At 38.2% G+C, this 13,090-nt stretch overlaps 1 protein-coding gene across 4 annotated transcripts in view; it reads right to left on the minus strand.

The window, feature by feature from the left end:
• Window positions 1-13,090, minus strand: part of MID1 (midline 1) — a 326,390-nt gene that overhangs the window by 14,393 nt on the left and 298,907 nt on the right. For all 4 annotated transcript variants that reach the window (XM_067553016.1, XM_067553018.1, XM_067553015.1 and 1 more), the window contains 3 exons: window positions 12,853-13,001; window positions 8,037-8,164; window positions 3,948-4,091 (listed from right to left, as the gene is read on the minus strand). In XM_067553016.1, the coding sequence (XP_067409117.1) occupies window positions 3,948-4,091; window positions 8,037-8,164; window positions 12,853-13,001 (421 nt within the window). The remainder of the gene's footprint in view (window positions 1-3,947; window positions 4,092-8,036; window positions 8,165-12,852; window positions 13,002-13,090) is intronic.

The following is a 13,090-nucleotide window of genomic DNA, read 5'->3' on the forward strand; positions in this document are numbered from 1 at the left end:
TAGACATGTAACTCAGGGCAGATTTTCACCTTATACCGTATCTTTATATATATGTAACAGGCCGGATTCTATCAATCACCAGGAGGAATAGAATTAATCTCTTGCCTCCTACAGATCTTAGAGAGAGCCATGAGTGCTGTTCAAAAACACCTTCTGTGCTGCATACAGTGAAGACAGGGAGTTAAAAACTGACCTTTGTTGTGTCCTAAAGCAATTCCATGATGTTGAAAAAAGTATAGATTTATTTTTTACAGGATTTATGTTTCACATTATTTAAAAGGGGGTAAAATAATTATTCTGCATGTGAACCAACTAGTACACAGTAATTATAAAAAGATATTTACAGTATTCAGATTACAGATGATTAGCTACTTCTCAGAGATGCTAATGTGCAAACTGTTCCTCCGATAACATTAGCTTTGAGAATAACTACTGTAGTAAAAATCTGCTTAATTTAAAGTTCTGTGTTGTTCTTACAGAAAGAGTGCTGCCAGGCCTTTGGTAGCCAAACAATTGGGCCACATTTGGAAATAATCTTTCCTGTATCAGATAGGGCCTGGACCAAATTTGAACCCCCAAATGTATCAATTAATAAAAGATATTTTAATTTATTATGTTGGACACAAAATGCATCAGTAAAACTTAGGTTTGTTTTTCTTGCTGAATTCATAACAATCTCTTAATAACCTATGCTTTTGAGGGAAATGTACTAAAGACAGGAAAGTGAAGCAAAGCTGGCCATGCAGTTCTAAGAAATGGATTCCATAACAGCAACTTACATAAGTAGAATGTGTGGGTATGTATCTAAAGTAATTCACATAGCCTCTGGGGAAAGCAGCATATTGGCTTGATACAGTGCTCTAGCTACTTCCTCCTGATTAATTCATGGATAGAAACAGATAGATAGACACTCTCTGTAGTAGGTAACCTGCAGTAACAGCAGGCACTGCACGCATTATTTGGGGGTGTGATGAAGAAGTGAAGAATGCCTTTTACTATGAGGCAGTATGTAAATGTCACAAATATGGGGAAACCCACTTTAACAGAAACTCCATTATGTTAAAATAGAATGATTTGTTTTAGCACAAAGATGAAGATTGCAAACCCAACAACAGTGAACTTCCACTTATAGCAAAACTGTTCTGAGAAAAATAATTCACTGTAAGAGGGTTCCATTGAATATACCATTTATTTGAAAATTCAAGAGGTTAATACTCCAATATGCCAACTGCATTCTTGGAAAATCAAATATAAAAAAAGAAGATTAAATACCACTACAGGACAAGCAGGATGATCTATATAAAGGAAAAGAATACTTCAGAACACTCTGGGTAAAAACAGGAGACTGGTGAACAAATCTCTGAGTATGTTTGGAAGTTGGACCTAACCATGTTATAGAGACTTTCCTCAAAGAAATCAGGGCAGGCTTGTAGGGATTCTCCCCTTGGAATTGGTATTTGCAGGAAGGAAATGGCACCTCCACTATGAGATACAAGACTTTATCTCAGATGGAGAGAAAAAGGGAAGCTTTTCAAGAAGCAGAATGATGTTTATATACTTTTTATGACCTAGAATAAAATGTTAGGAGTTCTATGGCTTACAGATGAAAGCAAAATTAAAACAAACAGCCAACCTTTTCCCACTCTTTAGAGAGACCTGAAGAAGCTATAAACATTTTGGAAAATATGTTTCTCCAGAGAACATGGGACTGATTCTCATCTCTGCCAGTATAAATCAAGAGTGGAAGTCCATGGAGTTGCAATGATGTAAAACTGGTGAGATAGGAGAATTAGGTCCAGCATGTTGCAACGATAATATATCTACATTTGTTTGAAATATATAAAGAACTTTTTATAAAAAGCCTTCTTAAGATGTTATTTGATCCATTAATTTTTATTTGATGCTTTAATATTATTACATATGCAAAATAGCAAGTGAGACAATTAAATTTCAGACCATACACTGAGCATTTCACACTGTGCAATTCCAAAACATTATCACCTGCAAAACCCAATTAATTCTTGTTTTGTAGATCAAAGCTCTCACGTCCACATCTGAAGCCTACAACATACACTTAAAAGGAAACACTTTGTAGTTTATTCACTAGTAAACAAGGAAGCCTCCAATTACAAAGGTACAGAAATTGCACTCACTTTTGCCATCATTTACATTTGTCAACAAACCCATCCCTACTGTTCTGCAGCTGACATGCTCTCTTTACCCACACTACGCCTTCTGTCAGCATAATACCGTGTATGAAAATGGGTCAGAGAACAAGCAGCACTCTGCATTATTGCACAGTCCTGTCTGATTGTTAGTGACTAATCAGAGAATCTTTTCTTTTTCTCGTCTGCCTTGCTCTAATTCCTTTGGAGTACTCTTAAGCCTTTATTGAATTAGGTCTATCAGTTAGCCTGGGTGTACAAGTGTGTACTGAAGTTTACTTGGCCTTTCTACTTAGCTCTATTAAGAATTTAGAGGCTGTTGACAAGAATTAAGCCTACAAGTAAAATACTAAATGCAGCGTTCACTCAAGTATTTGACAAGCATGTGCTTTCAATATTCCAGCATTCTTATTTACAAAACGAAAGAGTGAGAATGATGCCATAGTTCAGTGGTTAGGGCACTTCCTTGAGGGGTGGGAGAACCCTGTTCATATCCCTTCTCTTCAATAGACAGCAGAGAGCTTGAACCAGGGTTAGCCATATCCAGCATGAATACCCTAATCACTGGAATAAAGGGATAAGGTAGGCACCCTCCTCTTTCTAAATCTAGGCTTTAAGTGCCTAAGTTGCTTTGTAGAGTGGGCCTATTTTACTAACTTACAGTAATAAAAATTAGGAGGTTCATTACTGGTAGAATAATTGTCTAGAAACAAGTTAACTCATAAAGAACAACTTAAATTTGGTCTTTCATAGAACTCATAGTATCAAGGCGAAGGAAAATGTTCTACTATGAGTCATATAGGACAATGCAAGGGTTAGTGTAATTATAAAAACTACATCAAATAAAATCACCACATCAATAGCTTTTTCCAGTTGTTTACTCCCTTTGACTTTCCTACACTGAGAGAAGCTTTACACTGAAATGAATCCCTACTTTCTGTAGCCCTATGTACAACTGAAGTTAGTGGGAAAACCTTTATTTTTATCCCTAAGCGTAAATTTTTCAACAGCACCTAAGTGACCCAGGAGCACGAGTCTAATTGAAAGTCAGTGAGAGGGTCACTTTTGAAAGTGGCACTTTGGCTCTTTAGTCATATAGGTGCTTTTGGGCATAAGCATTTGAACAGTTTTTCACCAAATCTTACCTTCAAGCACATGAATAGTCCCATTTTAGTCAATAGGTGCTTATCCTTGAGCACATGCTTAAATGTTTTGGCAGATCAAGGTTTCAATTTAAAGAAATCAGATTTTCAGAAAGAGCACAGTTTATTGGGTAATGAGTTTTTTTGAAAATCTCATTGTAAGCATCTAAATGGGAGCTACTGCTTGCTAAGTGTTTTGGAAAAATCTGGTCCTGGCCATCTGGCTTTGCTTATACTTGTAATACTAATGCTCAGAATTTATAACTCCAGTAAATATATTTTAAACTCTCTTAAAATCATACAAATAATTTAAAAAGTTATGAATGCTGCTTAGCTCAGATGAGATAGATTGTATTTGTGTCATTAGGAATCTGTTATTGTTTTGTGAACTCCCACCCTACTACACTCCTAGCAAATGTAAGCATACAAGAAATTCAAGCCACATAAGTTTTGAATTTGAAAATCCTTCCAAAGTCATTGCAGTCATTGGACTTTAAATATAGGCGAGCAATAAAAAATGTATAGGAATTGTGTTTTTTCGCTTTTCTTCTTGACTTCTGGATAGATTTGTATTTGAAGGCATGTAATTTGCTGAAAATCACAATTAAGCAGAACAGAAAATGAGAAGATTCATACTTACTAACTAAATTAGCTTGTCCAGTAAAGATGGTGTACTGAAGCTCATATGAGACCACACTGAATTCATCATCGGAGGTCCAGTGGACAGTGATTGTGTCGTAAGAAGCTGTACAGAGTTCTTCTCTAATGGTTGGAGGGTTAGGAGCTGTGAAAAACCAAGAACAACTGATAGTAGAAGGAGCTAACTGACTCATTAGAGTATGTTCCCTTTCCCCTCTGAGATTATTGTGCAAATTTTAGCTGGGACTTTAGGGCAATATTGTACCACAGATTTTTAGGCAGAACTTAGAAATGTAGAGTTGGAAGGGACCTAACTTCAATGGGAACTTCTTAAAAATTAAAAAATAATGGCCCTATGATGGGCAATTTAAAAATCACTCTCCACGAATTCCTGTCATAAAACTGCCACCATCCAGGAGGGCAGATCTTAAAACTCTTTTCACATCTAAATAGCTATAATATGAGTAGCCCCAATGAGGTCAGTGGTACTGATTACTCACAAAATGACCCAATAGTACCTGAATTAAAAGTAAAGGAGGAAGTGGAATCCACGTTTTTTGCTAGCAGTTCTTAGATTTTCATGAGCACTTAAAAAAAACCCCACAGTGGAAGAGTCTTTTCCCAGCAATTTTATTTTAATTTAACATTTTAAAATATTATTTTGCCATTAAATATGTTTATATTTTAAGTGTCTGTTTTATTTATGTATTATGCAAGGATTAAAGAGGTAGACTTCGTTCCAAGCAGCATTTTTCATTTATGTAAAAGAGGCAACTTCGAGGCATACGGAAATGCTCAAATATGTTTCATGATCTGACCGTGATTTGTGCTGCTCTAAATATTGTAGCACAGAAGCTTGTCAGCGTACTTTTTTTTCCAAACTGAGGAACCCTTGGGACATATGGGTATTAACAAAAAGGGATGGAAATCAACTAAAATAAGAACATTCATCTCAGAAGGGGAATGTAAACAAAAGAAGAAGAAAAAATCCAAATCCTCTGAAAGGGATATTGCTGCAATTTAGATAATGTATATTGACTGGTGATATATTGTGAAAGAATCATATACTGCAGTATTGCTACTATGAATTCTCTTTGAAATATTTGAGGTTGACCTGCATGGCTTTTAGAAATAGCTGACTAACCTATCAGAGGTGTTTTTTGTAATTCTGCTGTATCTTATTCTTCCTTTCCCTCCCCCTTCTGCGCCTCTTCCATATATTGCCTTTCCTTCAGTTTAGAAAAATACTATTAAAAGGAAATAAACTGATCTTTGTATCTTAGCTGGGGGATCCAATTTTTGCGGGACTGTATTAAACTGAAATGCTTTCGTTCTCTTATTTGTCTAACGCAATAGGATCCTGATCGCAGTTGAGGCTTCTAGGCAGTACCATAGTACAAATAATAAATAATAATTGAATGGAAGATGAAAGTTATTATAGTCAATGGTTAAATAGTGACTATTATAAATATTAAGGGTGGTATTTTCAAAGGTGCCAAAGAGATTTGGGCACCTCATTCCCATTGAATTTCAACAGAGATTGGGTGCCTAATTCCCTTTGTCCCTTTTGAAAACATGAGTGTGAATTTTCTCTGTGTGCACACAGAGGGGTCCCACTGAAGAATACATATATTCATGCTCTAAAATCACAGAATAGAAGGAGAGTTTGACACAGAGTGGGAGGATTTTATCCAGTGGACCTGCTATGTACCTAGCCCTCCATGAAACTAGCATATGGATGACATTTCCTGAGCATTACTTATTTCATGAACCAGGTAGACTACAATAGTATACATAGAATTCCTCAAGATGTAAGGGGAATTCTTTGCCTGAAAGTGGATTTCCACATCTTTCAAATAAATTTAGAGGTCTGAATGTAAAATCCATCCTTGGATCTATAGCCCCTACGGCCTTTTATTTTGGTCCATAAAGCAATGAAATAGATACATCTTTGTAAGTTGTTTATTCACTTGTGATAGATGTAATATGGGCAATTTTCTTTAATTAGTAATCCACGTACCAATTTATCTTCATTTTTAAAAACTATTTCAGAACATCATGAGTGAAGCAATACAATGAAATTGAAATGTATTATAATGGGCTAGATTCTGCTACATTTCATCGCTGTGAGTAGAACTTCATTTCACAAATAGCTCCATTGTTTTCAGTGAAACTCCTCATGAAGTAAGGTACTACTCATCATGAGGAAAAGGAGTAAAATCTGGCCCTAAAATTCTAAAATTATAATACAGAATAGCCAAGCATATGTGACTGTTGGTGTATATATAATTTCTTTATTTCAACCTTTGTTTATAAGATATGAGAAATCAAGGTAGGCGGTATTTTGTGCTCAGACATTTTGGATTTCCTGTTTGTATTTTGCAACTTGAGCCACACCTTATTTATTCGTACAGAAGATTAATCTGGTAAAAACATGGGTAAGTAGGCCATTCTGGACTGGCCAGCCAAAACAACAAAAATGGTAGATTAAAAATGTCTAGCTAAACAGATCTAACTTTTATGTTGTTCCCCCAAACCTGAGTGTGTGTAGTTTCACAGAACTGTGCAGAAGGGACAAGAAGAGTCTGGTCTATTTGTGGGTGGAATTTGAGGAAGAGGGTGGCTGAAGCTGGCATCTCTACTGGAACAGAATTAAAACTGTGGTGTCTTCTCTGGTGGCGTATAGTGGTTGTGCTAGTGGTTAGATGTGCATCTTTGCATGGGGGAATAGAGAGAATGTCCTGTTAGTTGTTTTAACTTTTCATATATTTGATTTTTAAGTTTTGTGTTAGGAATATGGGGTGAAATCTTGGCCCCACTGAAGTCAATGGCAAAACTCTGATTGACTTCAGTGGAACCAGGATTTCACTCATGTATAGAGCAACCGGTAACTGACCCACATCCACAGTGGTTTTTGTCTATTTATTTACATAGGTATGGGTTATACTGATCACATTCAGTAGTAGCACAGTGATATGGAAACTGCTTGCAGACATAGCTCCTCATACAGATAAATGCCAAAAAACACAGAGATGTATATAGCAGAAGCTATGCTGTCCTTGAACACACCCACTCCTTCCATGTGCTCATTTTTCTTTGTGCCCACAAAGAAGTCAGCCCTAAATGTGGAAAAGTACCAAACTATTGTCAGTGCAGTTCAGGGACTTGGTATCAGCATGTCCTTGTGAAATCCCATCAAAATTTTTATGCAAAATTGAGGCACAATTTTTAAGTGCTCTTTGAACAATGCTGTGTGTGTTTCATTTCTGCATACTCATGGCAGCTTATAGGCTGTGGAAAATTAGAGTCGATGCCATGGTTTTTTCTGTTCTCAATGAATTAAACTGAAATGAATTGTTCTGCCACTAAAAAGGGAACATTCTTGATTTCATCAAGTTGTTTCTCTCTGTGAATGACTACATATTCTGCGATTGCAGATTATGCAATCCCAAACCTGCAGATTTATTCAGGCAAAATTCCCATTTAACTTAATGGGATCTTTGAGAAAGCAAAGACTGTAGGATCAACGCATATAGTAGTGAAAAAGATGTTGCACACCATACAACCCTGAATACTGCAAGCTCCTTCAGGTACTTCATGGGTGAAATGTACATGAAGACATCTCTCATTGCTGATTACTTAGTACTAGTCATTAGAATTGCTTCTGGTTACTTATATAAGGCTAAACTGCTTTGAACAGCAAAGGTAATCTGCCTTGAACACAAGACAATGCAGAGCAGCAATGGTGTAGGTGTAGAACAGGGAACAAATTATGACTCAGGGTTCAAAGTCCCTACTTCCCCATTGCTCGGGGGGGAGGGGGAGGGGGAATAATCTATGCACATCATTTCTAGGCTCATTTTATTTCCCCCTCCATGTCCTCTTAATTGTGCTGTCTGAAGCACTGGGCAGGGAGGAGGGGACAGAGGCAAGGCTCCACCTATTCCTCACTCCTGCCCATACACTCCCTATCCTTCCCTTCCCCCTGCGTTGTGATATGGGTAACCCACCCAGCAGGTCTAATGGGGATGGGAAAGTGACAATCTTGGCCAGAATATTTTACAAGTGAATTAGTTGTTTAAAAAAATACCTGTAAGATAATCGAGGCATTCCAGCAATTTCTTCTCCCGGGTAAAATCAAGCGCAAAAGTATCAAAAGTATCATTAAGATTAATTTCAGGGATTAAAACCTGGGAGGATGCAGTAGCCATGGAGACCCTATAATGGAAAAACGTCCTTTAACAAACACAAGGATTCATCTCCTAATCATCAGCATCATCAACCCAAAACTGTTACATTTTTACAGCCATTTTTTAAAAAACACATTCAAGACCCTATTTTGTACGTCTTATTCCCATGAGCAAAGTCCGCAGGGACAGTCCATTATTTAGCTGCCTCCCAATTTGCTATGTTACTCTACAACATTACTCTACAACATTAATAAACATTAATAAAATTATAATCAAACATCAATAGGTTTAAAAAATGGAAAAGCAGGGTTTTTTCCTTCTCCTGTTGAACAAATTTCTTCTTAGTAGTATTTTTATTTGCTTCTGCTGTGTATTAAACAACCCTGAACAGATGCTGTACCTCTCTCAGCTGTTGCCTTGTTAAGCAGCTTCCTGCTTTAGGCATACCTTCACACATCTGTCTCAAAAACCGTGTTTTGTTTCAGACTGTCACACCTCCCCCAGTTGTTAAACAAGTCACATAATTTTTAACTTCATAAAGTGCAGAGTGAAAATTAAACAAACAGACGTCAGGATATTTTATCTTGAAATGCTTTTTGTTGTAAAATGAACATGCAGAACAATGTTTTTTTCAAAACTGAAATGCTTTCTTGCCTAGCTCACATCAAACATTGTATTTATTTTTCCAGTAAACATCATGCGTCTGTAGACGAGTTTTTCCAGGAAAATTAAGTTCAAGATAGATGCTGAATTTGGAACTTTTCAGACTAGTATATCAAAGATATGTCAGCAGGTACCAGAAGTGTAAGTGGATTGTTATGTTTACAAAAAGTTCAGAAGATAATTCACATCCATTTGAGCAAACAGATTCAGCTTCCTGCTCTTACAGCAGGGAATAGTTAATTGTGTCAATCTGGAGGCAACTATACAACTTTCAATCAATTGCATTTGTCTGTCATTCATGAGACACAGATCAAAATATTATCATTTCTCTGATGAACCCTTTTTCGAAAACAGAAAATTTCATTGTAAGCCTGGCTCAAGAGACTCAAATCTGACCCCCTATTCCTTTTATTCCTCAGAATTTAATTTTCACAAATTCCTTTTGTTTTACATGATCTTTGGAAAAGTACAATGGGAATGAACTAAAACTGAGTTGCGTCATGGTTTTCTGAAACTGTGCTGAAAAAGGTTTCTCTTGTTCTAGAATGGCAGCTGATCATCTTCAACATTGGTTCTGTTGAGACTATGGCTGACACTCAGGTAATTATGCTAGTATGGATGAGGTCTACGTGTAGGGACTATAACTGTTTGGCACAAAGTGGGGAAGCTTCTTGCACTCTTCCCCACTTTCATTAAAGGGTCAATTACAATCTGGCCCTAATGTTTCTATCCCTAATGGAGAAAAGGACTCATTTGATTCTTTTGGATCCTATATTACATTAGCATTAATCAAAATTTCTGTATGAGGCCTTCCGTAACAGAAGGCCCACACTGGGGTTGTGGAAAGGACAGAAGTGGATTTCTGAATACTCCTGGATGTCTCCAAATCCCCTATACATACTTTATAGAAAAGGTCTCCTCTCTGGCCCTGCATAGGCTGGCTCTGTAGGTCTGTGATGATGGTATTACACATGTAATGGGATCCACTTTAGGTGGATTCTGTACCCCATAACTTACTGAGCAAATGGCATGCTGTTGACCCATGTCCTTCTGGTTCAGAAGTAGATTTCACTTCCCCCGACCTTCCCTCCTGCACTTCACCCATATAGCAGCTGATTACTAAGGCTTTATGGAAAGGAAGTGGATTTCACTCACTGGATGAATTACACACTAACTAAAAACTCCTGTGGTACGTATGGTTTCCCACTGTGCTCACAGCCAAGGATTTTATACTGCATTTACTCTGAAATGTGTGCATGAAAAAATGTAGTGAACATAATTTTAAGAAATCAGTGTTAGGCACTGGAGCTCAGAGCCCTGTAAAGGTGATTGCACGTATACTCTCGGAGCAAGCAATATTTTACACATCACTAGAGCTGAGAGAATCATTTGTGGTGAATAATTTACTGAACAAATTTAGCCTCTTTCTCCATTTGTAAATTGTCTGTCAGCAGTTTATGACTTTCTCAGATTTATTCCGATTTGAAATTATTCATTGGTGCACAGAAGCTGAGCTGGCCTAAACTCGGGATTTCTGGTTCACGAGAAATTTTTGTTTTGAAATATGGTTTTGTTTTGATTCAGAAATCCCTCCTAAATTTTGGTTTGGAAACACCAACGCATGGGGTTTCTGAAACAAAATATACTCCCCAGATCCACCCTTGCTGACTATAATTGACATTCTTGTCAGTTTCAACATAGCTATTAGTGATTAGCAGGGTGAAACTCACAAGAATGTCAATTTCACTCAGCAGCTGCCAGGGCTCCCTGCCCTGAGGACAGCTCTGGGGTCCCAGACCTCCAGGCTGACTGGCTCCAGGATTGCCGACTTACAAGTTGAGCATTGCAGGGACCCAGACAGCCCAGTAGTCTGGAAGCTCTTGGGTCCCCAGTCTACATGATGGGGTTGCCCTGGAGCCATGGGCACTGGAAGCTGGAGTCCCCAGCCGTGGAGCAGTCTGCATTACAGGTGTCCCCAGCAGCCCATCAGGCAAGCTGGCAGGGTCTGGAACCTTAACTATGATTTGGTGAAATTTCACAAGTAATTTCAGGTTTGCTGAACTGGCATTTTCCAATGAAACTCTGTTTTCTCAGAAATTTACAACCAGCTCGATTCACAAACATTTAGTTATAGGTACAGCTCTATAATATTCAAGAAGAATTCATTAGTTTAGACTGAACACGTCACATGATGTTATTTTTTGTCTCTGACTGGATGAGTGCAACTCTTGCAATCACATTTCTGATGCAAATATATTGATGTTTATGAGTACAAAATAGACTTTCTGTGAATATTCTAACACTCATTTAAAAGGTATTGTACCTGCAAATATTTCTGCCCCTAGATTAATTCTCTAGAATGTTGAAAGGTGGACTTAATCCCACAGCCTTATCTGGCACTGGACACTGTCAGAGACTGGATAGTGGGCTAGACGGATCATTGGTCTGATCTAGTATGCCATTCCTATGTTGAATTATACCTTACTACATGAGTGGTCCCATTAACTTCAAGGGGACTACTCATGGAGTAAAGCACAATTCACCATAAGTGACAGAAACTGGCCCAAAAAATAAATACCAATAGGGGGTCAAACATAGCCTAGTCAAATTTAGTCTCCAAGCCTGAAAATTCTAATGCACATGGTAAAATTTACACACTGTGTATAGATCCACTGATGTCAATGGGACTAACTCAGGATATGTAAAGTTAAACACATGCAATAGTCTTTGCAGGGCTTAATTTTTTATTCAAGCGTAAACTGACATTCCAAATCTACTCCCAGCACTCCAGTGTATTCCACTGGTTTATATCAGAAATGAAGTAAAGCCAGCTTTGAGGGAAGAAGGAGTTGTTTTGGGATTTCAGGCATCTGCAGAGGCTCTCTCAAAGAGGTAGAAAGTGTTAAAAATGAAATAAATAACAGCACAGATCCTTATGACTTAGATTAGGCCATCCTGGCTGGATCCAGTGAACACAAAGTGACTCCATAGCCCAAAAAAGAACAGTTGAACAAAGACATGAATATAGTAGAAAGACAAGCTCCAACTATGAGCTTCACTTCTTTTTTTTATAATAGTGCTGACCTCAGATTATCATTGATACAACTACTTTGCTCCCCCCCCCCCCATCTAAACAGAATATCGAATACCCCTAGTTAGAAATTTTCATGGGGATATGTAGATTTTAATGAAATTCCAGCAGAATCCAGGCAAAGTTCCACTGGAAATCTGTCTCATCTCCTGCCAGCTTGCTCACACAACTCCTTGGCTGGCTGCCTGGGAGCCCAGTCTGGAAGGCTTGTGGCTCCTCAGCAGCATAGGCTTCCACTTCTCACAGCCTGTCATGCAGGCTGATGGGAAGCCAGGAGCCTGAAGCCTTGTGAGCCCTGGCTCCCAAGCTCCCAGGCTTCCAATTCCTTGGCAGCCTGGGGTTTCCAGGCTCCCTCTCCTTCAGCATCTCAAAAGCCCTGGGATTGCCAATTCTCAGGTTCCCCAAGCTGTCTAGCTTCCAGGCAGAAATCTGCCTGGTTCTTCACCTGGTGGACCACTAGGGTTTGGGGCAGCTTAGAAATGGTTTGAAATCCCCATCCTTCAGGAAATTTCATTTTTCTTTCCATTTTGGATTTTTTTTCTTTTAAATTTTCAAATTTCCCACGCAAGTGGAATTGTAGTTTCTGGCCAGCTCTAATTATAACTGTATTAATCCCCAGACTGCTGATTAGCATTTATCACTCTCCATGTATAACAGTGCCACCTTCTTCTTCTATGGATGAAGAGGATGAGGTTGCAATACCTAAAACGGTTCCATTCTCATGTCTTTCCTCTTTTAAATAGATGTTTTCATTTAATATTATAGAAAGGCCTTTGACATTACAAGGCAATACCAATGATCATTAGCAAAGAATAATGCAATTTAACACCCCTTTAGTCTTTGAAGGCAACTACAGTAGGAAAAGAAAGAGAAGAGGGCAACCATAACCGATCAAATGCCCTAAATTTATGGTCTTGCATCAGCCAGGAGGAAATTCCCTAGCAGTCCATTCATTCCTTTACCTCTCCGTGATATTTTTAGCAGTCTGTAGGAAGCGAGCATGGTCGTTCTCCTTCAGAGACTGTTCAGCCTGAGAGATGAGAGATGTAGAGCGTTCGATGCACTGTTTGCAGTTTGCAATCTGCTGGGCCAGTTTTCTCAATCTCACCACCTTGAACAAGAACATAAGAAATTAGTCACATCCATGTGTTCACAAATCACATTAGCATTTACACTTTGTGCTCATGACCATAGTGCAAA

This window comes from Emydura macquarii, unplaced genomic scaffold (assembly GCF_026122565.2).
Source record: "Emydura macquarii macquarii isolate MOO-44397 ecotype Brisbane River unplaced genomic scaffold, CSIRO-AGI_Emac_v2 contig_1424, whole genome shotgun sequence".
Classification (NCBI taxonomy): Eukaryota; Metazoa; Chordata; order Testudines; family Chelidae; genus Emydura; species Emydura macquarii.